The sequence below is a fragment of the Micromys minutus genome (assembly GCF_963924665.1).
Source record: "Micromys minutus genome assembly, chromosome: 27".
In the NCBI taxonomy this organism is placed as follows: Eukaryota; Metazoa; Chordata; class Mammalia; order Rodentia; family Muridae; genus Micromys; species Micromys minutus.
This window is the reverse complement of record NC_137962.1, coordinates 9945348-9972940: the sequence shown is the minus strand read 5'-3', so window position 1 is coordinate 9972940 and position 27593 is coordinate 9945348. Positions and strand designations below refer to the sequence as shown.

The 27593-nt window shown below is 49.0% G+C and overlaps 1 protein-coding gene across 2 annotated transcripts in view; it reads left to right on the top strand.

Annotated features, from left to right (window-relative positions):
• The window catches only part of ST3GAL1 (ST3 beta-galactoside alpha-2,3-sialyltransferase 1), a 73085-nt gene extending 52561 nt beyond the window's left edge, over window positions 1-20524 (top strand). For both annotated transcript variants that reach the window (XM_080939150.1, XM_080939149.1), the window contains 6 exons: window positions 10364-10724; window positions 11494-11690; window positions 12697-12876; window positions 14012-14057; window positions 15377-15496; window positions 16831-20524. In XM_080939150.1, coding sequence (XP_080795276.1) covers window positions 10422-10724; window positions 11494-11690; window positions 12697-12876; window positions 14012-14057; window positions 15377-15496; window positions 16831-17004 — 1020 coding nt within the window. In that variant the 5' untranslated portion in view covers window positions 10364-10421 and the 3' untranslated portion in view covers window positions 17005-20524. The remainder of the gene's footprint in view (window positions 1-10363; window positions 10725-11493; window positions 11691-12696; window positions 12877-14011; window positions 14058-15376; window positions 15497-16830) is intronic.
• The last annotated feature ends 7069 nt before the right edge of the window (window positions 20525-27593 follow it).

Genomic DNA, 27593 nt, shown 5'->3' with positions numbered 1-27593 from the left:
ATTTATGTTCAGTTAGTTTTACCCTACACATACACTGAAGCATGGTTGACCTACCAAGGGCCACACTCCTGAAGAAATTGACTGTTCCTCCCCAAGAGTGGCCATTAAGTATCAATGGCTTCTCAGCTAGAGGAGTGGGTCTTATGAGCACACACGCGTGTGCATGCACAACCCCCCCCCATCCACAAACATCTGTACACAGTGCTTTATCCTGTACAGGCAGCCACTGCTATGATTTCAAGAGTACAGTGGTCCTGACATGTCCAGAAAACACTGTTTCTCCCCTGGCCTTTGAGAATGCTGTCTCTATAGTTTTTGTTTGTTCATTTTCAGTTTTGCTTTTTTTTATTCCCTTTTGCAACATACCTTAACCTTTAACGAGAGGAGGTGTGATACAGATGATACATTCTGGTGTATTATACATGTTAGTGTGTGTCTGTGTGTGTGTGTGTGTGTGTGTATGTGTTTGTGTGTGTGTGTGTTTGTGTATGTGTGTGTGTTTGTGTGTGTATGTGTTTGTGTATGTGTATGTTTGTGTGTTTGTGTGTGTATGTTTGTGTGTGTATGTGTGTGTTAGTGTATGTGTATGTTTGTGTGTGTTTGTGTGTGTATGTTTGTGTGTGTATGTGTGTGTTTGTGTATGTGCTTGTGTATGTGCTTCTGTATGTGTGTGTGTTTGTGTGTGTGTATGTGTTTGTGTGTGTGTATGTGTGTGTGTATGTGTGTTTGTGTATGTGCTTGTGTATGTGTGTGTGTTTGTGTGTTTGTGTGTGTATGTGTTTGTGTATGTGTGCGTTTGTGTGTGTGTTTCTGTGTGTGTTTGTGTGTGCATGTGTTTGTGTGTATGTATGTGTTTGTGTGTATATGTTTGTGTATGTGTGTGTTTGTGTGTGTGTATGTGTTTGTGTATATGTGTGTTTGTGTGTGTATGTTTGTGTGTGTGTGTGTGACGAATATTCTTCCATCACTTATTTTCTACACTTGACCAGTTGTGAATTTTTGTATCAACCACCATCCAGTACAAAGAGAAGCTTCTCTGATGAAGGCCGATCGATGTACTAATCTCTGAATACAAAACAGCTATGTAGAAAGCAGTTTGAACTATGTCTGTTTAGTAAACTAATATTAATATCCTCTCCCTCCGCCCTCCTGGGGCATGGATTCTTGGCCAGGCATGGGAGCATATGTGTGAGTGAGCCCTAAATCCAGTCAGAGAGTGACTGGTGCCCCGTGGCTGTGATGGCACAATTGTACTGACGCCATGTCTTGCCAGGGTAGTGGTTGTCGTAGGCCAGCAGGTCCCTCAGCTAGGCTCTCGCAGAGGTGATGTGGGCTTGGGTGGTATTCCAGTTACGGAGGGGCTGAGAAGCTTTGCGGTAAAGAGAAACACAGGAATCAAAAGAGCAGGAGACGGGGTCTGGATTCTGTTTTATGTTTTATGTTTTCGAACTAGCCACTCAGACTTTAAGTGATTCCAGACCCTGCAAAGGACATGACACTTTTGGGTCAGGAAGAAGACCTCAGTGAACTACAGGGATACATATTATGCACCTTGCAAATGTGTACTATCCGTGCTCACAGGAAAACCCAGTTCACCCTCATAGTCACCCTTTCAGTTTGATTATTCCTTTTCTTTACTGAAAATGACGTTTAATCTGAACTCCAGAGTACAGCACACACACACATGCACACACACACTCGTCCAGTTTTTTTTAACCTCTCAACTTTTTTCCTGTCAAAGAGAAGGATGGATTAAGAGAGGGAAGGTGACCAGGGTCAAAAAATTGGACAAAAGGAAATATTAAGGACCTGCCCCTGTTTAGAACTGTGCATCGTTGTACACAGCCATACGGTTCCCTCCCTTACATAGCTGTGCCCTGTGCCCTGTGCCCGTGTTAGTGTTCTCGGGAAAGATTTGTACCTGACTGACCACGTCTGAGAGCAAGGTTCAGGAGATGTTTCTCACCCCGACCTGAGTGTGTTTCCCTCACGGAGAACACTGTGCCCTGCTCATACCCTGCCACATTCCAGTCCTGACATGTCTCTAGGAGTCAAGGGCAGCAGCCATACATTCCCAGAGCTGCCTTTCACCACGAGTGCTAGGAGGGGATAGAAGGACACCTGTATGTTTTAAAGCAAATGGACCAAAACATGGTGCTCTTAAAACTCTGTGTTCTCTATGAAGAGGCCTTTGAGGGGCAGCAAGAGGTACCACAGTCCTCTCACCCCTTCCCCATACAGAACAGGCTGCATGGTGGGGGGCATGGGAAAGTCTGTGTTAAGTACCCACTTGCCAGCTGCCTGGCTCTGCTCCCGCTGTACCTCCAGTCATAACTGGGACAAGCCCAGGACACCTCTCTCCTCCACCCATGCATCCTCAGTTAGACGGAGAGGATAGCATCTGTGGTCGCTTTGGGAGGGTCAGCACTGGGTGGGATGGCTCTTCCTTTTTCACACGGACTTCCTGGGGCAGGAGGCTGCTCTACCCCAAAAAGAGATTCAGCAGAAAGAACCATTTAGCATAACTTGTATAAAATGTCCCATACGTGAGCAAGTGAATTCCCCTTTCTCAGCTTCGTTATCCTAATGCATCTAGTGAACACATTGGCAGGTTGGTGAGATGGGGCAGAATACCGAATACAGCGGCTCTACAGAGGGAAAAAAGAGCTGTGTCTTTCTTCCATTTGTGTACAGTGCTGTCATATGAGGGTAGTGTGGGCATTTGAACTTTCATAGTGTCCCAAGAATCGGACATTGGAGAGTAGATAATAAGGAATTGCAGTGTTACCACCTTTCAAATAAAGGATATATCACCTCCATCTGATGACAGCCTTAAAAGCCCAGCCCCACCCCTGGAATTTTTCCTTTATTTTAGCTTTGAGTTTACACTGAGGTGGTTTGGATGATCATATTTTTAAAATAATCTTATTGATTTTTCTAGCCTCTCAATTTCAAAATATTTTTTTTCATCATTTTGAAGAGAAGATAGAAGCTTCTGCCTGCGGTGCAGAAGTGCACACGGACCAGAGCAGGGGCAAGCGCGTTAACGCCCGCCTGGAAGCAAGGCCTGCACTTTCCCACTCTGTTCTAGTGGACAGTGAAGGAACTGTTATATCGTCTCCTCCATGGAGAAGGATGGCAGGCTATCGTCCTGCAGTTGACCCCAGACCTACGGCCTGTTCTCTTAGTGAGTTTTTCCACGCAGCCTGAAGCCTTGTGATCATGTAATGATCGATGAGGAAGTACCTCTGTGACCACCCACTGCACCAGGGACCCGTCAGGTACCAGGGTGTTATCAGAATGCCTCTGGTCCCCAGCACAAGGTATCCATCACAGGCATTGGCAGCATGACCCAAAAGTCACTCACCATAAATTATGTCCTTAGCCCTTTCTATTTCCATTTTCCCAGTATACTAAGAAAAAAATGAGCTCCGAGCCACTCAGCAGAGCAGGCTGTATACCAAAGACAGTCCCCGCGCTGTCTTCCACAGCGTAGGGCTACTTCACTGTGCTCAGGCTGCTCCGACAAGGGTACACATAGGGAAACATTAAGAGTAACATTTCTCCCCCAGCTGCTGCTTTGTGAGTTCTCTGCTTCTACACTGCTGGTCCCCAAACTTTTACTCCAACCTGATAACTCAGTTCTTCAAGAGGATTTCTCAGTGGTCCCTTACCTAGGGCAATCATTCCCTTAGTTTAGGAGAGATGTCAACAGGCAAATTGGGTGCAGTAAACTGTCAAGTGGAAGGGTGGCTCTTTCTGATGAGTTTTTGTTCACCTCGGGGACTAGGCAGCTTTACCTAAGCCCCCACTGCACACAGAGGCATGCCTGAACCCTCCGTATCAGGGATTCTCAGAGGTACCTGCTGGTGAATGCTGCACTCTGTACCATATAGTCTGGGTACCCATCCCTGGCACACCGACGGGATTCTCAGCCTCTATCTGAACCCTCTGAGTCACCAATCAGCTTTTTGAAGCTTAGCTCTGAGCAGCCTAGCTGATACTTCTCACTCACATGAGCACCTTGCGAGCAACTGACGGGTCCACAGGCCACTTTGGTGGGGTGGAGGTGCCTGAGCCGCCTTTCTTGTGCTGTGCTTTCTACACCATTCAAATCAGGGATGCCCTGTCCTTTGAGAACCCATGTACCTGGACCCAGGCAGCAGGATCCCCCAGGTTCCCAGTCCTGTTCTTCACTTCTGCTGTTTGCACATTTTCATACTCCAGTTGAGTACCCTTTCTTCCAGATTAGAAGATCCGAGGACTTAAATTCCTTTTGTTCTGCTGAGAATAGGAAAACACAACCTGGCTGCCCCCTATGTGACTCTAATTCTGGTTAATCAGACTTCTCACAGAGTCTCTAAACTGTGTCCTGAATTGCTATCTGCATTTTAAGGGAGTTTTTGCTCCTCTATCCTCCCAGCAAGGAAATGAGCAAGAGGGGCAGGTAGGAGAGTCCGGAAAGAGACTTGCAAGTGTAGCCACCAGTTCTCCCATTTGCTAGCACCTCCTGGCTTTGGAGAGATAGATGAGTGTACGGGATGGACCATTGAACCTGAGGCCTCTAACGGAGATAGACTTCGTCGGTCTCTGGGATGAGATGAAGCTGCTCTCTAGCCTCCTTAGCATGTCACAAGCCCCGTCTACATCCAGTCTTGAATTTCACTGTAGCCCTGATGATTCTCACACACTGGCTGTGGATCCCCTTTGCCTTCATCTCTAGTCCGAATTTCCAAATACTCCAAGGCCAGGCAGTGTCTCCCAGATCTGGACATAATCCTACAGGGCACCCAGGTCTCCACAGTCCTGACTGGTATTGCCACTGTCACTACTACATGCTGCAATGAGTTCCATTCTTACCCTTCACCCTTCATCCTTACCGAGCCTCAACTATCTGCAGAGCCTTCTGTTCCAAGGAGCCTTTCTTGAGCTGTCACTCATCGGCCATGTCAGAGTCACTTAAGTCTTTGGAGAGGCCTCTCAGGAGGCACTGGCCCCTCTGAGTGGATTTAACACAGGGACTGTCAAGATACTTCATGGCTCTGGCCCAGTCTGTGGCTTCATTATCTACTGGTGATGATGACGCACACAGGTGTGTTAGTTACTTATCTGCTGCTGAGATAAAGCACTGTAACCAAGGCAACTGATAAAAAAGAGAGTTTATTTGGGATTCTAGACAGTTAAAGTCCAGGACGGTGGAGCAAAGGCAGCAGGTAGCAGGCATAGCAACTGGAGCAGAAACTGAGGGCTCATGTCTTGAACCCCGAGCAAAAAGCAGAGAGGGAGTGAACTAGGATTAGGATTAGGTAGCCTTAAGCTCTCAAAGCCCACCTCCAGTGGCATACCTCCTCCAACAAGGAAGTATCTCCTAAGCCTGCCAAAGAGTGCTGCCAACTGGGGACCAAATGTAAGAATGTAGATCCTACAGAGGACACTCTCAATTAAGTCACCACACCTACTATGTTCAGAAGAGTGTTGCGGGTTTCTAAGGGACAAGACAGCATGCCACTCAAGGACTGACTTAGGAACCAGCGGAGCCCTTTCTACCCATGGCCCAGAGCTAGCTCCTTTTTCAAGGCCTTCACCTAGCATTCTGTTGAACGGGGTTGATTTTTTTTTTACCAGTTCCATGTGGCTTGTGAAGGTCATCCTCTCAGAGCCCAACTTCCTCCTCTACCAAAAAGGATTCCAGAGAGTTGCTCAGAGATTTTTCAGGTGCTTGAGCTCCGAGTTTCGGTTGCTTTTCTCACTGATATGAAAAAATGTCTGACAGAAGGAACTTAAGGAAGGAAGGGAGGTATACTGGTTTCTTTATGTTGCTATCATCAAGAACTCTGAACAAAAGCAGCGTCTACAAGAGTACTGATGTACTTCCCCCAGCAAGCCTCAACGTCCCCAAATTCCTATAACTTCTCCAAATGGTGCCACCAACTGGGATCCAAGTATTCAAATACATGATCCACTTTTTGCTCCAGCCATCATTAGAGGGTTTGCTTTGTCTCACAGCTGGGGTACAGGTCACCTAGGCAAGGGTAGCATAGTAGATAGGGAGTGATTGATCACTGTGTTTCCACAGCAAGGAATAAATGCTAGACTCAAGGAATAAATGCTAGACTCAGCTGACATTCTCCTTCTTACTCAGTCCAGTATGATGTCACCTGTATTCAGGAAGGTCTTCCCAGCTCAGTTAAACCTTTCTAGACAACCTCTTTCATAGAAATCCTTTTTAAAAAAGAAAAACTTGTTTGTGTGTGTGTGTGTGTGTGTGTGTGTGTGTGTGTGTGTGTGTGTTCGAGTGCGTGCACTGTGGAGGTCAAAAGTAGGCATAGATTCTTCAGAACTGGGATTACACACAATCCACTGTGGGTCCTGGAATTCAAACTCCCATCCTCTATAAGAGGAGTAAGTGCTCTTAACCTCTGAGCCATTTCTCCAGCTACCTCCTTTTTCACTCATACCTACTGTACTTACATGATAATTCTAAATCCAGTTGATCTGACAAGAAAAGTTCCCATCACACCCGCACATACTATGCACAGAGACTTTTCGGTGGTAGCTCTGTCTGGGATGGGCCAGCCAAGTAGAGTAAAATGGAGAGTCATTTGGGCTTCCCAGCTTGGTTGGAGATGTCCTAGGGATTATAAGGCAAGCACGGAGGATGGAAGAAAATGAGTGTTCCTCAGAGACCAGTCTTTTGCAAAGTTGAGGGAAAGGAGGAGGTATGAGACCTCAGGTGTTTAGGGATCCCTTTCTAGCTGGGACCCTGAAAGCAGGAAGCTTCAGGAAGTCAGTACACAGAACCCATCAACCTTCAGCCTTAAGGAAGAGAAGGCAGGTCCTGCAGTGCAGAGTGAAGCCACCTGCAGCCACCACCACTAAGGTAGGGCAGAAGAAAAGCCTCACCCCTTGCTGTCTTGTCAACCCAGACATTGACTAATTGACTCCAGAACTGTCTGAGCCGTAAAAGCTCAAACATGAGATTGTTGAGGCCCAAGTCCTGCGTCACTGGAGGGGGAGGGGATATTGAGGAGGGTAGGTAAAATCCCCACTGTGGTAGACAGTGACCCAAACTGGGGTCTAGGTCAGCAAGAAGCAGCACTCCCTAAAAGTCCTCAGTGGGTATATGGCAGTGACACTTTTGAGTAGGAACCAGCCATCTTAAAAGCAGATACCTCCCTAGTTCCTGGCTGCCTCATGCTTTGATTTTAACTACAAGGTCTTAGAATTCTCTTGGAAGATTTCCACATCGCCAGTCTTCCAGGTTCCCCAGCCAGTTGTACTGGGAAATGTCATCAGGGAGAAAGCTAGTCACCTCGTGTCGGCAGCAAGACGCTCTGAGGAGTCCTCAACGGCAGGTTATGGATGGCACGGAAGCCAAAGCAAGCGGCATTCCCTCCACATTTGAACTCTAGGCAGGAGCTTTCCAGCTCTGACTCACCGGGCTATGGGTTCTCCAAATGAGGGGTTAAAGCAGAAGTGAGGCACACCCCTGAATGAGAACACAGAAACCCCAGATCCTACTCAGGGGACACTACTTTCAAAGCCAGCATCTTCCTGGAATTTCTTGCTTAGCACAGAGCAGATGTGCCAGAGACAGGAAAGGAAGGGTGGGGGGTGTCTAGGCTTTTCACTTCCAAGTCTGAGAAAGCACCATATTTGAAGAAAAGGAGGAAGTTCAAATACATGGTTCAGTTCCTGGGTGCGTGAATTCAGTCAGAGGCTTCCCCACTAAGCACAGTCCCACGTCGCCTGTGCATTGGTTGTGAAGATGACTTATTTCTGTGAATGTTAGATGCCAGGAGGCTTTGCTCATACTTTCTATAGACCCTTAAAGAAGTGTTGACCACTCTGCCTGATGGAGCAGACCCACCAGAGGCGGAATGACTTACACAGGGCCTCTCACCCAGGAAAGACAGGTTCCACATTCACCGGGCCTGACTGGCCACCAAGACTTGCTCTAGTGATAGCCCAGTGCGTGGGGCTGCTCAGAGGCCTAACAGGTGGCAGCTAGGACCCTGACTTGTAAAGTACAAAGAACAAGTTTGCCCCATCCAACCCTGGGGCCCAGTGCTATGAGGGTGCCGGGCCTCTCTTGGGGGTGTTACTCTCACAGGTTCCAAAGGGCAATACATCTGTACTCCCAAGCATGGGGGAAGGGAATCGGAGGGACAGGCTGGTGACGTGGAGGTAAAGCCACTGTGAAGGAGCTCATGGGGAGTCACAATTTACAGCGAGTTCCCTGGATCAGTCTCACTGTTTGAGTCTTTGCTGTATCTCAGGTTCTGGGACCCTTAACACACCTAACACACGCACACACTCACACACCATGTGTTAGGACCCCTTTTCCCCAGGTTCTCTAGAAGCACTGAAGAGTCAGGTGCCACTACCTGGAGGAACAGACATGGTGTCTTAAGCTTGTATTTTTTCATGTCTAATATCATTTGGTTCTTCAACTAACTTTGCCTTTGAGACAGTCCAGCCAACTTGCTGGGCTACATTGTACACAGGAGGCATGTGGGGTTCGAGGAATAGAAACAGCCATGTTTGGTGTCGTATTTACACTCAGTGCTCTGAGCTGGTCCCCTTAATGGCAGTCATTCTTTCCACCTTGGCCTGGAGGAACAGAGTTTCAGGAAGCAAGGATCAGAGATGTGCATTAGGAACTGTGTGGTGTGCCTTCTGTTACTTTTTGCTCTGGTGCGGTTGGCCAGGACAGGGCTTGAGAGCAGTTTGAGGAAGGAACTCTCTTCTCCATAGCACATTGGAAATGTTCCACTGGCCTGGGTCTTATTCTCTGGTTTTGGGTTCTGCTATATGAAGCCAGTGAGCCATAACCCAGAGGCCTGGAGAGGGTCTCCTTGTCACTGATGAGAAGGACAAGATTTGGCCAAAAGTCATTGGGCCATCAGTCAAAGGCTGCTGTGAGAAGAAAGTCTGATATAGAGATAATAAAACAAGATATTTCTGGGCCCTTCTGGGCAGGGCAGGGGCTGTTGAGGCCCCAGTTGTTACTTTGCCCCTTCGTGGTTAGACACCTGCTCAGGGAGATCGCCGGGGCTCTCTGGAGCCTTTCTGTCCAACACGGGGTCTCTAACACAGGTAAGACCCTTTCTTCCCCCACATCCATGAGTGGCTGCAAAACAGAGAACTCCAGGTAGAAATAGCCGAGGCCTGAAGGGTGGGAGGTGAAGTAGGGTGAAGAGGAGAGATAAAGTGGAGATGAAGCTCACCAAATCCTGCATGGGGTGCATCCCAGGACAGCAGTGAGCCAAACGGAGATACTCTTGAAAGGGTGGAGAGATAGAGTAAATTTTCAGGCACTACGTCCAACACTGAGAGGCTGTGTCCATAGCAAAGGAAAACATGGGGTAAGTGACTTGGGCGCTGAACCATGTTCCCTCATTGCAGGGCACTTGGTCATGTGTAAGTTGTTGGGGTTCATGGTTTAAGAAGCAGGAAACAGCAAGCTGAGAAACTAAAAAGCTTTGTCTTGGGTCCTTTTATGTTTGTTTGGTTTGGTTTTGGCTGTGACAGCATACCAGCCAAGAGGCAACTTGAGGGAGGTTGGATTTACTTTGATTCATGATTTCAGGGTGTATCGCTTCAGGGTGCTGGGCAAATCGTGGAAGCCAGAGCGTCTTTTTCCATGGTGGCAAAAGAGAACACACAGCAGGGACAAACTCGGGTGGATGAGGAGGCCAAGTTCAGGCCTGAAGCAAGAAAAACAAGCATGCTATCCACCCCCCGTAGCCCACAGAGAGCCCCTGAGGCTGGTGGCGGAAGACTGGAGAGAAATAATTTCCGTAGCATGGGCACCAGGCTTCATCTTTCTTTCTTCCTCCCTTCTCCACAGATGTTCAGCAACCCCTGTGCCTCCCTGGAGACATCCTTTAAGTTCTCATTCCTGGTGACAGCCTCGGAGGCACAGCTCTCTAATTAAGGATTGTCCTCAGCCACGTTTTCTGAAGGAGGGTGGCCTAACAGCTTCATATCCTGCACCAAGACCCTTTTTCAGATCGTCTAGGGGTTCATCCAGGCTGACGATTAACTAACTAAGCTTGATCCCTTCTGAGTTGAGGAGAACATTGCTCTTCCCAAGTTTCACTAAAGCGTCGCCAAGCCACACTCTTAACTTTGCTTGGGATGCGGAAGAGGTAGACCACACCGTTTACCAACAAGGCTGAGACTGCATTGCACAAGTATCCCTTATGTGCCACACAGGGATGTCCAGTACACATACCTAGGCGTGTCTCTGACAGGCTGAGGTTCGCCCTAGCTGCATCTGAGACCTTCCTGCAGACTCTCTCCCCTGCTCCTGCTCCAGTGTCTCTGAGATTTCTCTTGTGCTTCTGCTCAACTCTAGGGGTCTCCTCTCTTCCACCCTCCCATCAACACAGAGGTGCCAGCAAAAGGTGGAGATAATGAACATGAGGAAGAGGACCCTCAAGTACCTCACCTTCTTCCTGCTCTTCATCTTCCTCACTTCCTTTGTCCTGAACTACTCCAACAAGGGAGTGCCCAGTGCCTGGTTCCCCAAGCAGATGGTCCTGGAGTTCTCAGAGAACTTCCGCAAGTTTATCAAGTCCCAGCCGTGCACCTGCAGACACTGCATCAGCGAGGGCAAGGTCTCATACTGGTTCGACCAGCGCTTCAACAAGACCATGCAGCCTCTGCTGACAGCCCACAACGCTGTGATGGAGGACGACACATACCGGTGGTGGCTGGTGAGCAGAACAGGGTCTGGGAGCAGGGTTGGGGGAATCCTGGGGACCCACCAAGCATCTGGCAGCATTCAGAGTATCGGTTTTTTCCCACCACCCCTTCACTCAGCAACTGTTTTTTGAGCATCTATTATGTATGATCAGAGAAAAGCCATACTATTTTTTTTTTCTCCTGTGGCTCTGATCGCAAATCACTATGGGCTTGGTGGCTTAAGACATCAGTTGTGGTCACAGGTCACCGTTCTGGAGGCCAAGAATCACCCCCCTCCCAATGCCTCTCTTCTGCTGCTGCTACTGCTTCTGCTGACTATTCATGGCAGCCCTTGGCCCACGGCTGTAGCACGCAGTCTCTGTCCCCACATCACAAAGTTTTCCTGTGTCTCTGGTATCCTCTCCTGGGAAGGGTGTGTGACCTTTCTCCTAGGGTGTACCCTGAATCCAGGCTGGTCTCACCTGTCACCAATCGCATAACTAGATCTTAACAGGTGCTGTGAACGTGGGATTCAATAAATTCAGTGGTCCTCGGTGTCTAGAGATTAGCCTCGGCCCCTTCTTACATGCCCAAAGGTCAGCTAAAGTCTTAATCTCACACTGAGGTGTCCAGAAAGTACCTGGGGAATGAATACATGAGTTTTCTTCCTGTCTGTTTTCCTGGGATGGGGGTGGCAGTCACTGTGCCTTCACACATAGCTGGTTTGGTGGCCGGGGAGCCAGTTCTGCTCAGCCAGAGGCAGTGGGGCTAAGCTAGGCATTCCCTCTGTTCTCACACCAGAGGCTCCAGCGGGAGAGGAAACCCAACAACCTGAGCGACACCGTCAAGGAACTGTTTCGCCTAGTGCCTGGGAATGTGGACCCCATGTTGAATAAGAGGTTGGTGGGTTGCCGGCGCTGTGCTGTTGTAGGAAACTCTGGTAACCTGAAAGACTCCTCGTACGGGCCTGAGATCGACAACCATGACTTTGTGCTGAGGTGAGAAATGGACCCGATCCCAAAGTTCCTCAGAGGTGTGTGAAACACCTTGGCTTAGCTCAGAATGCCAAGATTCAAGGCGTACCTACAGCCCTTGTACTGACTGGCCTCTGGGTCTTAGTTTCTTCATCTTTCCCTAGCAAGGTTTTGCTAGACATTTCCAGTGGGCTGTGGACCTGGCACCTAAGGTCTACTGAGTGGAAAACTGATTTGAAGTCTGTTTCTGTGATTCAGTCTACCCACAGCTTTCGGTCTAGACCCTGAACCACAAACTTTTAATGCTTTGCTTCCTCTGACCCTGAGTGAAACTGGTCTCTTAGGAAAAGGCCTCCCGTGAGTTTACCATAATCCGTACTCAGAATTATTCTAGGACAGAGAGCATAATTAGAGGTGGAACTCAGTATCTTCCAGGTACCTTCTAGAATCTAGAACACCTTATTTCTGTGTTGGCCTTGTGTCCATAGGCCCCTTTCCTGGCTTACAATGTGCGTAGTATCCTGTGGGAATGACTATGATGAGAGGTCGAGTCAGGCTTGGGTCAGGCAGACCTGAGTTCAAAGCTATCATTTGGTAGACAGCTTATATGAGCTTTGGATAACAAAAAATGTGTACCTACTAGGTGCAGTTACTCATGACACAGGTGATCGTCAGTGATAAGAGGACAAGGCCCACCCAACTTGCTTTCATAAGTAAATATCGAAATGCCCTGGCCTCTGTTTTGCTGAATTAGGGATGGAATTTGGATGTGCACACTAGGCAAGCTGTCTTCCTCTGACCTAGATGCTTCCCACACCTCAGGCTGGTCTTGAACTTACCATCCTCTAGGCTCAGCCTCCCAAGTAGCTGGAATTTCAGACCTAGTCTGCTAGTCCTGTCTGGCTTGTGTCTACATGTCTACACATGGAGAAACACAAGCCTAGGGAACAAGGGATTCACCTGCAGTTACCACACAGGTAACTCCAACTCCATCATCCCCACCACATACCCCATCTTTCTTTCCTCCCAGGATGAACAGGGCACCCACAGAGGGCTTTGAGGCAGATGTTGGGAGCAGGACCACCCACCATCTTGTGTATCCTGAGAGTTTCCGGGAGCTAGGAGAGAATGTCAACATGGTCCTGGTCCCCTTCAAGACCACCGACCTGCAGTGGGTGATCAGTGCCACCACCACAGGCACCATCACTCAGTGAGTTTCTCTAATGTCTGTCCTGTGTCCGTCTTCTACCATGTCTCCCTCCTGCTGGGCTTCCCCATAGGATTCCTCTTTCCCATGCTTCCTGGAACACGTGTCAAGTCCTACCTGACTGGTCCCCTCACCTCTTAGTATTGGTACTGTAACTTTGTGCTTTGCTTTCCCCAAACTCTCTGGAATCTCTTAGATAAAGCATGTGGTAGCTCAGCTCCATGCTGGTCCTCAGTGCTGGGAGCCCCTTTGCTATTAGACTGCAGCATAGAACAGCCAGGACCTGCTGAGCACATGCTTTGTGGATAAGTTAGCGGTTGGCTCTCCCACAGTAAGAGCTGCCATCTGTTCCCCAGGCATGGCGCCTATCAGTCGAGACTTAACATCTCATTTGGCCCTCCCAGCAGTGCTTCTCATCTGCTCTGGCCTCCAGGGAGCAGCCGTGGCTGGGCCAAACCCCTTGCCCAACACTGAACTTGACCCAGAGCCCATGCAACCATCTGGGTCTAATTCCTCTGTCCCTGACTTTTCTCAAAGGGGAGTGGATTCCATTTCCAGATGTCCACATAACTCCTAGCCCTAGCCCTGGTCTCCCAGGAGAAGAGCCAGAGTCAAGAACTTCGGGTTCCAAGAACTCCATGCCTCCAGGGTACAGAGTGCAAGGGAAGGGCTCAGCAAGAGGTTGGGCCAGGCTCGAGATGCTCGCCTGATACTCTACCACATGGAGAGCCTAAATTGCTCTAGTTATATTCCATGTGGCAGTGGATTTTAAACCTTGATGCTGAAGCTCGTGTCTCCTTGCATGAGCTAGAGACAGCCATAGGTCACCCCTATCAGTTCTCCAGCATCAGCCTGAGCCACACTAATGAGCACAGATGTTTTGACTCTGGAAAATGGAGACAAATATCCCTAGGCCTCTGAAAGGCTGTGCTTGCAGCACGCCTCCATTGTGGCCCGTCTAGCCATAGAACATTCCCAAACCAGCCTGGGCCACCCCTTCCCTGGTGCCTCTTTGGAGCTGCTGCAGAAGGAGCTATGCTGGGGCAGGAAGATGAATTCTGGGAGCCTAAGCCTTCCTACCCATGCTACCCTGGCTTTGTCACTCTCCACGTTAAATGCCTCTCTTTCCCATCTGCAGCACCTACGTCCCTGTGCCCCCGAAGATCAATGTGAAACAAGAGAAGGTAAGAGGCAGCTGGGACCCTCCTACTCTGCCATGATTTTTTTTTTCCAAGATTTGGGGCTGGGATGCTACACTGGGCTACACAGAGTTCTCAGGCCCTGGCCTGGTGCAGTTGTTGGTACCTGTGGAGCTTTGCTAAGGATAGGTCTTCAAAGGGCATCTCCAGAATAGCAGTACCAACTGGGAATGTGCCACAGACGTGGTCCTCCAGGAGTACCCAAACCTACTACAGCCAACCCAGGGTAGCACCCGGCCATCCATATCTCCCTAGCCCCTGGAGGACGGGGGTAGTAGAGGCTTAAGTGGCTTTTTTTGAGTTGTTCCTGGAAACTTCTCAAGCCACATTTACCTTCCTCTCCTCACCCTGTCTTCCAGTGGGTCCCTGTACTAGGCAGGTCCAGTCCTCAGGAAAGCAGGAACATGGATGTGAAACCCAGCACACTGAACCGTTGCATACACTGTCATACTTGAGGAGGCTCAGAGAGGGGCCAGTAACTTGCCCAGGGACATAGCCTACCTCTGTCACGCTAGGACTAGATGAAGGCCCCCTGGGCCTGTGATATGCTGTCCTTGGCCTTAGGCACCACAGTCCCAAAAGGAAGCCACAGCATCTTATAAGGTGGGTCTCTCTGCTATGACCCTAATATCCTGAAGCAAGGCTGAAAAATGAAGAGCCCTCCAGAGGTCTGTAAACCCTTCATTTCCACCCTTCCCTACGGATCAATATAAGGCTGCCTAAAGCCTTTGCTGTTCCTAAAGTCCTCTTTAGTGTCCCCAAGGCAGCCACAGGAGACATGCCTGTCACAGGGAAACTTCCCTGGATATGTGACACTGAATATGCTGCTTAGCCCCCTTGAGCCTTAATGTCTTTGTCAGCAGGAGAGGATAGCCTTGCATCTAGTTTGCCTTAGGTCAGAGGTTCCGGTCAGTACCAGGCAGAGCAGGTGGCCCATGGGTATGTTTTTAATGCAGCATGCCACTGTCATGGTCCCTCACACTGCTTCCTGGAACACATCTGGAGTCTTGGATCACACTCCCTGTCCCCATAGGATTTTTATTTCAGCACCACTGCCCCATTCAAGGCATCCCCCGGTGCTGGGAAGCTCTTCTGTGCTAATTCTTGCCTGTGGTCCACATCACTCTTCAGCCTTCGCTCTCGGCGCTGCAGGTTATCTGTAGTGTCCCCAGCACTAAGTTCATAAACAAGGATGTTTGTCAGAGCCCTTCGTGACCATGTTCTTATGGCCACAGCAGTATGGCACCCACTGGATGCTTTGTGCCTTTTGCTGACTGTACTCACCCAGTCTATTCTCCCTGCAGATCCTGATCTACCACCCAGCCTTCATCAAGTATGTCTTTGACAACTGGCTTCAGGGCCATGGGCGGTATCCATCGACCGGCATCCTCTCGATCATCTTCTCCATTCATGTCTGTGATGAGGTATGTGTCATCTCGCCTTCCTAAACGTTGCAGGGACAAGGGTTATCACCCCATGTTTCCAGGGGAGTCCAGGATATGGGAAAGGGAAGAAGACAGTTTCCAGCCACATCTCCTCGAGGGTCTCTGGCACCCATCTCACCACGCATGAGTAAGAGTTCTCAGGAGCAGGATGTCAGACACATTCCAGTGAAGGTTGGCTAGGCTCTGATTTGGCTCAAAATGAAAAGGCAGGTTCTAAACAGCTTAGGCAGGGAGAGCTACAAAGGCCATAGTCACCAGCCCCTGCTTGCTTCTTAGAGCCACCTGGGGTTCTGTATCCTGACCCACACACTCTGCCAGCATTGCTAGGAAGCCAACCAGGCCTATGGAGGTTCCACTACCCACCACCTGTGAGATTCGGAGTGGGACTTCAAAGACATTACTCACACCTCCTATCTCCAATTCCACCGGGAGATCCCTGCTCCAAGGCAGGCCTGGCTAAGAAACTGAATGCATTGAACTGCGCTCCCTCAGCTCTGTTGTGCACACCCCTCTCTAGCTCCAGTCTGTCCCCCACCCTGTAGCTACATGCTATGTCCTTCTTGTAATGAATGTAATGCTCTTTGGAGTGACTCCATACTCATCACCACCTACTCATTAGGTGACCCAACTCCAATGTCTCCTCTTAAAAAGAACCCCCTATCACCTTGGGTCTGTGGCCTCTCCTTGGTGCCCTGGGGACCCTGAATTTTACCCTTGTGTCTCTAAGTGACATTTTGTCCGTGAACTTGATAGGTATGCCCCCAATGTCCCCAATACCTGCTAGGTAGCAACTAAAACAAGTAGGCCTGCCTGCATGTTGACTGGTCAGCTCAACGTTAGGTGCACAACAGGTAGCCATTTCTGTTTCTCCTGTATGCATGGGCCTCAGCCTCAGATGCTGGTCTCAGAAGAAAGGGTTTAGAACCTGTCACCTACCTTCTGTGGTCATGCCTCTTGGCCTTCTTTCCAAATGAGGAAATGAGGTTCTGAAATGATCCGATGTGTCAACAGTCAGCTTGGATCAGGGACGATTTGCCTCCCTTCTAAACCCCTTTACCTACCTTCTCTCCAACACTCCTAAGAGCTCCAGTAGACCTCAGGACCACCCACTCAAAGTCACCCCAAAGTTCCTTTGAGTTAGAGTCAGGTTTGAGCCTTATTTGGCTTGACTTGGCTTTCTGAAGGAAGTTGTTTTTATAAATCACTAAGGTTTAACATAAATTTCAGAGACAAATACAGGCTACCTTTCCTATTTCCCCCATCCCACCACCATGGTTTTGCTATCTGGATCTCATCTTTGCTTTGCCCCACAGGTGGACTTATATGGCTTTGGGGCAGACAGCAAAGGAAATTGGCACCATTACTGGGAGAACAACCCATCAGCCGGTGCATTCCGAAAGACAGGAGTTCACGATGGTGACTTCGAGTACAACGTCACAACTACCCTGGCAGCCATCAACAAAATCCGCATCTTCAAGGGGAGATGATGCTGCAACCCACTAAGGATGGACACAACCTGTCACACCTCTCAACTTGCAGCCCCAGCACCTCCTTGGAGCCAATGTGTTCCAGAAGTTTCCAGGGATGAACTTGGGGTGTTCCCAGTTCTTCTGGCAGCCTCTTATACCCTCATTTTGGTATCATCTACTTAGCAAAGTTGTTCAACTCTCCCAGGATACAGATCAAGTCTCAGGCCTGTCCACAGTGGGAGCACTTCCCCACTGCTGTCCCATAGCTGGGGAAAAGTGGGCAGATACCAGGAAAGGTCTAACCTCTAACCAACAACAGTTATTTTGGTTATTTGGTTGGATTAGAGGGTGGGTATGGGGAAAATAAATCCTGAAGATTTTTGTGTTCAAAAGAGCAAACATTTCTAGGAAGTCATTTAGAGGCTGCCACTGAACTGTGGGCCTCGTGTTCAACTCAGACTCTGGCTGGGAATGTTTGGAACAGTCATCAGCAGAGAAGAGTCACACTGGGCTACACCAGCAGAGGGGCAAGATATCATTCTCCTTTGCATGAAGCCTAGCCTGTCACTTGATATGACATCCCCATTGTCCCTTTCTTCAAAACAGTCACTGATGATGGCTAGGCAAAGCTTCTGTCTCCAGGGGTCTTCCACAGAAACCTGGCCATGTATTGCTGACGGGAGTGAAACCCTTGTCACCATTCTGTGTGATTCCCCTCCAAAGTGATACTGATGGCCAGAGCAGGTCTGACTACTTCCACGTGCCTTTGAACTTGAGAAAGAAATGCATGCATTAGCTGACATGAAGCAAAATCCCCAGCTGGAGAAAGGGAACCTCTACCAGCACCCCGCTTTGCTGCATAGCTCGAAATCTCTTTTCAGATGGTACTCTGCACCACCCAGAGTATGCCAGGCATGGGATGGGTGTTCACTTCTATTTCCTCAGGCTGCTGGGTTCAGGACCACTGACAACCAGCATCCTCCCCTGGGTCCTGAACACTGAGCCAAGTCCCCAGCAGTCACCTTCCTGGACTTGTGTGAGGTCGCACTGGGGACATTCTAGGACTACAATTGAAATGCATGTACCTCTTCTTCTCAGTTCTGTCTGCTCTTCCTCCTTTCTCTACCGAAATCCTGATTATTTATTGATTTGTCGATTGGGCTGACCCTGTGCACACCTCCCCTTGGCTAATCACGGTGTCTTTTGTTGCTTTACCTCTCACGTGGCAGCAGGAGCGGAAGGGAAGCGTCCTGGATGTGTGTTGAGACATCTGGACTCGAAAGCTTGCTGCTGGGCCGAGCCTGTGGTGCTGACAATCCTTTGTAGAATCTTTGTTACCTCCCTTTCTAGTACAAGTGGCGAGTTCTTCCTCGTTGCAGAAGGAAGGAGAGCAGGCACTTAGAGGCAACTGTCACCTCCTTACAGATGTTCATAAGAGAAACCTGTTTCTGTTGACAAATACTCCCCGAAGACCACAACAGTTTCATCAAGGCAGATTATAAGAGAGTTATCTTGAGGGTTGGGAGATGTAACCCCTGCTCAGGTTCCTCTCTGCAAGTAAGAGCTCAGGGGCCCCACTCAGCTTCGGGCCACTCACAGGCATCACCAAAGAGCAGACATCAAGATTGCCATTTTCCAGGAGTCTGTCCAGTGAGTGGCTTTGGTCTTGCTTTTGTTTAATTTCCAGTGACTCAGAATTTAGGCTCTTCATGAGGGAACAATATGTTTCACTTTTAAAATCAGCCTTGGCCGAAAAGGCTGGGCTCCTGTGAGGTCCTTGCTGGGGGACCGGGGGGCTCAGAGGTCCCAGTTTGGGGAATGCAGCAGATGTCTGTGGGTCAAATCAAAGGAGGTGGACATTTGCCTAGGGGTGAGTTTGGGTATAACTGGGTTCTACTGCATGAGAGCAAATGCTTGCGAGGAGAGTGTAGACATGTCTAGCTGAGTGTTGCCCAAAAGGCCCTTCTGGTCTCCACCCCTGAGCCCCTGCCTAACTGCCTTTCTCCATCCCTCCGTCTGTCCCTCCTCCAGCCGGAGCCAATGGTTCTCTTTACCATAACCTCATCCTTCCCCTGCCTTTCACTGGCTTAGCAGTGGGCTCTCAACTGAATAAAATACAGTCAGTTGTGGCCAGAATTAAGTGCACCAATTACTTTAAGGTAACTGGAGCTTTCGTTGGGTATGGGTGGTTGAGAACAGGAAGAGCCTTCCTCAAAGAGACAGGGTTGGCTGAGAAAAAAAAAAAAAAAAAAAAAAAAAAAAAAAAAAAAAAAGCTGGGCTCCAGGCAGAGAGCAAAGGGCTGGCTTCCAGTGCACAAGCATCTACCTGGGGGTGGGGGTTCTCATCAGCACCCAAGACTACTAACCTGCAGTGAACCAAGAGGCTCTTTTCTTGATGTTTATTTGGTATTTCTTGCACTGGTGGCAGGCAGGCTTCCATGCCCCTCGGCCTCTGTTCAGGGAGAAACACATCTGTGGATGGGTTTAGTGGAACACACCCCAAAACAGGGATAAAATGGGGAGGCCAGCAACTATCTAGGGTGATGATCTGAAGGTCTGGAGACCATAGAAAGATACAGATGGTGTTGCAGTCTCCACTCGTCTGCTAGAGGCTCATCACACCTCCTGGGAATGTGGTGTCCCTGTCAGAGGTGGAATATTGAGAACCCAGAGGGTGGCTTCACCTGTGCCTGTCAAAGTAGCTCCCAACATGCAGGGTGGGGGAGAACCTAGGTAACCCCGCCCAGAGGATAGAGTGACAGCTGTCTGCCCTCAGGACCTGGCAGCTGGAGCCACTGGTTCCATCATAGCCAGGTGGCCTGGCTAGCATCAGCTTTTCTCTTTGTCACCCACCCTTTTCTGTGTCCCAGGTGTTACCTAATCCCTGTAAAAAGCACGGAGTGTGAAGAGAGAAAGCAGAGACCAGCAGAATAGTGCCCCAAGCCTTCAGCCTGAGAATATAGTAAATGCATCATCAGCCCGGCTTGGCCTGTTTCCATCTGCTGAACCCAATCCCTACCTCCCTAACCTCTCTGCTCATTTAGCTTTTACCTCAGCTCCTCCTGGCCCAGGGTCGGCCCCATGGCAACAGCTTTAACCCTTTCTCCAGAGCCTAATCCAGATCTTGCACACTCTACTAGGTGAACATGGGTAACTTCTGCCCCACCCAGACTATTGCACAATCACTAACCATTTTCCAAGAGCCTGATCTAGACCTGCAACGCACCCTAATAGATAGACAAGGTCCCTCCCGCACTCCAGGTACAATCACTCTATCCCTTTCCCAAGTCCGCTTCAGAGCCAAAGTTTCCCATGTACTTTCTGCCCAAAAGCTTTTCCTTCCTTGCCTCCTGTGGTCCAGCGTTGCCCATTTAAACTTTGCTTTCTCCTCCTTTTCTTGTCATCCTCCTGATTGGTCTGAATGCATTTCCAGTGATGTTAGTAAATCTGCCTTCCTCCTCCTCTGCTCCGTTTTATTTATTGTTGAATATTTCCAATGATTTGAATCAAAGTGAATAAAAAGAGCTATTTTATTGTTCGGGTGTGTTCAGAGTTCTGCTTTGATGCTGTTTCCCTTCGAGACTTCTGCCCAGTTCTGAAATGGCTGGTTGCACCACATTCTAGGGTCTCCTGGGATGTTGCTCTGCCCCGTTGGAAGGGGGCTCAGGAGACAGAGTGGAGCCACTCCCTGCGGTGTGACTGTTGAGAGGTACCTAACTCCCTGAACCTCTGCTCTTCTTCATCACATGGACTGGATCTTGCCAGTCTTAGAGGGGCCTGAGGTCAGAAACAGCATCCCAGGAGGCCCAAGTGGACACAGGGTCAGTGGCTCTGATGTTTCTTTGGCTGAGATCCAGTGCACACAGAGGTGACAGCCACACCCTGCGAGGAGCACAGGCCAGGTCTGAATGACAGAAGCACTCTTACTTGGATGTTTAAAGAAGTATTTCCAGAAACCTTAGAATGGATCTTTGCCACGTGAACTTGGTTTGTGTCTGTGATCCCTCCCTCGTAATTGGTACAGCACTCCACAGTTTATGCCACCTCGCTTGCTCTTGCTGGTCCAAGACAACATGTACAGATGTGGCCCTAAAGCCAGACAGTGTGGGGGCTACTGCCTGCCTGTGTGAGCGGTTGCTGAGTAACCCGGTGCCTGCCGTCCCTGGAAAAGCCGGGATAGTGACACACCTGAGCACTCACACACAGTAAGCAGTAACAGCACATGAAATGGGCTGAGTGAGGAAGCCAGCACTGGGTAGAGGCACTTCAGCTAGGTCCAGCCCGGTCTGACTTTACCCTTGCTTCCTGTCTCCATCCCTGCCTCCTATCTTCAGTGACAGGCTTCACCACGCATCTTCTCCGCGGGGCTCATTCATCTCTAGAATTCCTTTTCTTCTATCACTTCTGTTTCTTCACCAGAGGTCAAGCCCATTCATCTTCAAAGCACATACAGAATATACATACAAACTGCAAATGCACATAACCCACGAGAATACACACAACACAGAGATACAATACCTGCAACACACTACAATACAGTGTACACAGACACAACACATGCCACATATACATCTCTCTCTCTCTGTGTGTGTATATATATATATATATATATATATATATATATATACACGTTCATATAACATACCACACATATATACATATACTCAATCACCACAGACCTCACACAAAATATATAAACACACTTATAACACAACATGCACTCTACACATATACAGTACACAAAAACCACCATGCACACACACACACACACACACATGCGCACACTCATTATACCATACCAAACCACAACACACACACTCCAGACCCAGTTCCCTTATTCTGGCTATGGTTTCAGTTGCACAGTGGGCAAGTAGCCACATGGTGGCAGCATGCTATAGTCGGTCCCTGAGGAACCTGCCTTCCTTCCATTGTCTCCTGTATGTCTCCCTGTGCCGGGTCTCAGACCTGAGTTCCTGGAATGTACATTAGCAAAAGAGCAGTAAGGGGGTAAAATCATTTCCTGGCACCTCTTGCATACAGTGGCCTTTAACAGCGTCCAGCCCTCGGGACATCCCATCTGACCACCGTGTCTTGGAGAATCCAGAGAGTCCTCCAGACTGTTCCTGGTTTTGATATAAGGTATTTCAGCATCAGTGGATCTTGAAATCCAAAAGCTAGAGCGAGTGCCCTGATACACAGGGAAAACTGTGCTCAGAGGCCCATCTCTTACTAAGTGGTAATGGACTTTATCTGTACTGGGATAGCTAAGCAGGAGCTGCGGCGAAGGATTGGCTCAGCTTCAGCCTCACCCACCATGGGTACCGCAGAGGATGTGGTTCGGACCATCCTACCACCATAGGAACTTCCCCTCACTGCATTACCTCTCAGGTCCTGCACAGGGACTGTCCAGGGCCCGAACCAGGAAGTAAAGTGAATCCTTTTCTAAATTCAGTCGTCCCGATTTTCACTCACCTCACAAAAACTGGATGCTCCTGGTTCTCACATCTAGTATTTTGCAAGCTTTCAGGTACAGTACTGCAGAAAAAGGTGCACATACACACACACACACACATTCACATGTACACACATAAATGCACACATGTGCACAAACATATATATGCACATACACACACATACACACATACACACACTCAAATATACATATACATACACATACATACAATAAACACACACTCACATGAGCACACATACACAAACGTGCACACACGGTCACACACGCATACAATACAGATACATACACACACTCACATACATACACACACACACACATGCACACATGAAACTAAATGAACACTTCCAATGGTCAAGATGAGAAAGAGCTGCTTTGTCCGCAGCACCTTGCAGTGCTAAGCATTATACTCTAGTCTATAGCGGAAGAGAACATACTTAGCCTCCACTGTTTGCTGATTTAGCTTTTCCATCACTTCAACTGGGCCCTGAAGCAGGGTCGAGGATTTGTGTCTGAGCCGTTTGATCCCAGGAGTGGGGCCTCTTGAAGCTGCAGTTTCTGAAACCCTGAGTCTGGATCACAGCTGCCGGAAGATGAGGGGGTGACCTGAGGAGGGACAAGTGGACAGGAAATAGAAGAGCTAGAGAGGCCACCAGTCTCCAGGGATGTGCATGAATGCAGTGGGACATGGAGGACAACTGTACCAAAGTTGAACCTGAGTCACACCACTGAGTCACCAGCACAGGGGAACACAGGCAGCCAGGTGCTGGGGTCAGGCTGCTGAGGCCAAGTAGCTGGATTGAATACAGCGCAGAGAAAGCAGCCGAAGCTCACATGTGTGAGAAAGTGATGGTGGGGACCTCTTCTGGATGGGGTCATTGGGCAATGATACGGATGAGAGAGTGGCAAAGGTCAGGGCTGCGGGTCCCCTGGACACTTGCAGGTGTGGTCCACAGTCAGGGAGTCGAGCTGCTTCCCTCAGGTCCTCATCAGCTCAGCACAGTACTCCCGCCCTGCGGCAGACCTAACACAACAGATCTTGGTGTCTGCTTTGAGCTCTTAGGTCAAGGTTCCATGAATACTGTTGAAACAGAAAGTTCCATGGGCTGAGGGCTTCTCAGCTTCAAGCTCCTAGACCCAGCCTTCTCAACTGCCTCTGGACTCTGAGACACTCTTCCTCCACTTGTTCTAGCACCTGAACTAGCTTTGTGGACGCATTGTTTTAAGAAGCAAGGAGCTCAAGTTGATCTTGAGTCTTCCCATAGATGCAGGGTTTCTCCCCTGCGAGAGGAACTCTGATTGGACCAAGGGTACCCATGGGTCCCAGGAGTGACTGGTAAAGCCTTCATCCAGAGATGGACCTCTATGGAGTGAAAGCAATGCCACTGTTCATACCGTGCGCAAATGTAGGCTGAGTATGTGCTTCATCTAACACAAGAACATTAAGGGCACTGCAGAAGGCTGTGGACAAGAATAAGTCTTTGCCAGGAGAAGGTTGGAAGCCATGGTGACAGACAGATAACAAGACAGCAGTCACACCCATAGAAAACAAGAAAGTGCATTTGATGAGGCATAGCACCTTGAGGAAGAGAAGCAGACTCAGGGAGACCTGAAGTGTGTCAGAGGGTGGAGCTAGCAAGCACCTCAAAAGTGAGGTCTGGGTAACTGTGTCCTAAACACTGATCATGACATTTGGGACCTGGGGGACAAAGATTCTAGGTGGTGTTCCTAGCAGAATTCTAGACATGAGCCCTACACAAAAACAATGGTGTAAGGCAGTAAAACAGAACCAGCCCAGGGCTGCCCAGGTTCTTCTGACCCCTTGCCAGCCAGATTGTTCAGTGGTGGTGGCCACCAGAGGGTGCAACAGAGCCACCTTAGTTAAGATCATGCCTGATTGAGTCTAGCTGATATGCAGAAGGAAAAACACACACCTGTGAACAAAGTTGGGTTTTCACGGGACTTTGCCTTAGATACGAGGAAGTGCAACACTTCCCGATAAGATTGCTATTTCTGTCACTCAACTGAGTAAACCAGTCAAGAAAACAGGTCTGCGCCCAGTAAGGGACAGCCAAAGTCCCCAGCCAGTGTGGACAAGATAATAAATGTTCTGCCGTGTCCTTTTCCCATGATTCACATGAAACCCAGGACCATAGGGACCCCTGAACCTGAAACTTGTTCTTGGCTTTCTATTATTTCTGAACGCTATACCTATGAGAGAGCTTGTTCTCTCTGAATCACAGTTTCCTAATGTAAGCATGAAGCAATGTGTCAGCCATTTCCTATGTGCCTAACACTTATCATGTTTCTCCCCGAATTCTCCCAAGGGACTGAAATGGCAGTGCAGCCTACACAGAGTGCCTACGACTATAATGTCATTTGCCTGTGGTCACCCTGTGGTCATAACTCCTCAGCCAAGAACAAAGACCAGAGCTGATTGTGTATCTGTCAGGCTGGGACAGGCTAATGCTGCTAAAACAAATAAGTCACACTAACGTAAAACAGGTCTCGTTTCTTTTGGAGGCAATTTCAGGGTTTTGGGCTTTCCCTCATGAAGTGACCCAGCCCGTCATGAAAGACATTGCCAACTTTACCTCCTTCAGCACATGGCCTTCAAGGTCACTGCACAAGAAGCTGGTAATGGCTCATAAGCTCTCAAATGTCTCCAGTTAGATCTGATACCCACCCCTTTCATACTAGGTCCACTGACCAGCAGGAGTTTTAGTGACCAAACAACATCATAATGGGAAAATGAATGGTAGGTTAGAGCTTCCAGAATCCTTGAGGGCAACTGGCCACCTCTGCCAACATCTTTCCTTGTTGTCAGAGATCTGGTCCTAGTCTTAAAGCCAATTTGTGACAATCCAGCAGGTCAGCTCTGGTCAACCCTGGATTAAAGCTGATCAGAAGGCTTAGAAGATGCCATAGACAGGCACCCCAGGGGACAGGAAGCGCAGCATCAGAGAAGTCGAGGCTGCTCACCCCAATCTCAGTCATGTGCAAGTAAAGGCAAAGAAGACTTGGTGGAGAATGCTGAATGGTACCTTGAACATGAGGAAAAATACAACAGAAAGGTCGCAGGTTGACCAGAAATCCAAGCTATGTTCCTTCCCAGGCACTTCGAGGTGACTGCTTCTAGGTGCTGACTTCAGCACTTTCATACCTAAAGTACACACTGGAAGGCTTGAACAAGAGCTTTATATCTATCTCAAGGTTCCATCCGACCCCGTCATCTCACTCCCAGAAGTCCTAAAAAGGCAGAGACAGTAGGAGTAATTTTCCTTCTGAATAGCCAGCATCCAGCAAAGTACTGGGTACCTGGTGGGAATCATACTGGTTGCCACATCAAACTCTGTTTAAACAGAATAAATGTTAGACTGTATTGAGAGCTAAATCATTCCAGCCAGGTCTCAGACGGCCCCTTGCCTGCTTCTCACATGACTCGGGGCAGGCAGCCACGCTGACATACACGTTTTACACAAATCTAGCATCCCAAGAGTTGAGTCACACGGCTCAACTCCACTGCAGCAGACCTCAGTGGGAGCCAGGCACTCAGACTCTGAACCTACACTGTCTGCCCCTCTCCTGCCATGGTACCCTGGAATAGCTGAATGGTGTCCATATCACCAAGGCATCTGAAACTGCACGAGCCACTTCAATCCCAAACTCCCAGAGAGAAACTGGGTCACATGGGGCATGAGATCATGCAAATGGAGAGAACGGCTCTGCTCTTAAGGTCAGGGGACTGATCTCTAAGTCTTGTTCCACACAGAGTCACCTTGGAGAGGAGCCCCTGGGCTGGCATATCAGACTTTACCAGAGAGTAGAGCCTTTCCAGCTGAAGGGTCACAAGCTCTCTTATTACTTCCCACGGCCTGCCTCCGTTCTTGTTTACATCTTTCTAGAACACCTTTCAGATCCCTCATCTCCCAACACCACATTCATGTACCTAGACTTCCCAAGACTCCCCCTTTGACTTACTTCTCACAAACTAGCAACACTGCTTTTGACCTGTGGAGATAAACTTTATATTCTTCAGCCTTCTGAGATGTTTCCTAGCATGTTTACCCTCTTGAACTCCACAGACCCTAACACACACCTCCTCGTCCCTCCCTTCACTGTCCCCACTTGTTTATGAATCTCCACGATAGGACTAGTGTGCCCATATATCTCAAGTAGAGACCTGAGAAGGCTCACCCTGCCGCCTCCTCCCTTCCCCTATGTAACATCAGCCTGGCCCTTCTGCTTCTAAAAGAGACATGGTTCGTAACCACACTTTCCACAGCCCCAGTCCCTCAGCATGTGTTCAGGATATGTCCATCTTCCGGTCAGATAATATAAAAGTCAACCCACCATCAATTCCTAGCTCTGCTACTGTGTCGTCACTCACCCACCCACTGTGCGTGACGTATACACACGGTCCGCCTGAAACCCAAGCCAGTGCACATCCGCCATCTGTAACACATAGCTGTCTTCTCATTGAGGCTTCAGCTCACTTGCACTAGGCTTTTGCACACATGGGATTCAGGATGTTTCTATTTTCTCTCATGTTTCTTGACCAGACACATATGTGAAAAGCCGGAGAACCAGAGGCACAGACTTCTGCTCACCCCCTGCACAGTTAAGATCTGGCTCCTGTCATGTCCTCTAACACCCAGTGAAAAACATCAAAAAACAACCTCCGATTCTTTGATATTCCTCCTCTTAAGTTCCCCCCACTACTAACAAGATGACAGAAATCATTGTGCCGCTTAAATCAGCTCTCCAAACTGTGGGAGCTTCGAATTCTTGGTTCTGTAATTTTCAGACACACTACACTGAAGGAAGCACCACCGCCTGCAGAGACTGTGGTGTGAACAGGAACCCCGGGTAAAAACAACTCGGCAAACGGGTGAACCTAGATGCACCCCCAGAGAGCTGACCCAGTTTGTAGCATGTGAGGCTGAGAAGAGCCTTCATCACTCATCCTGCTTCCAGTGTAGGCTTCCGGGCTGGGGAAGTGAGAGTCCTATGGGGCAGTCTTCCGTAGCAGCTAGCAGCGGACCAAAAGCTATGGCTACGGTTACAGTTAAATGAGAGAAAATTCCCTCCTCCCCCTGAATCCTAGCAGGGCACACCGGAAGTGGAGCTCTGTTGC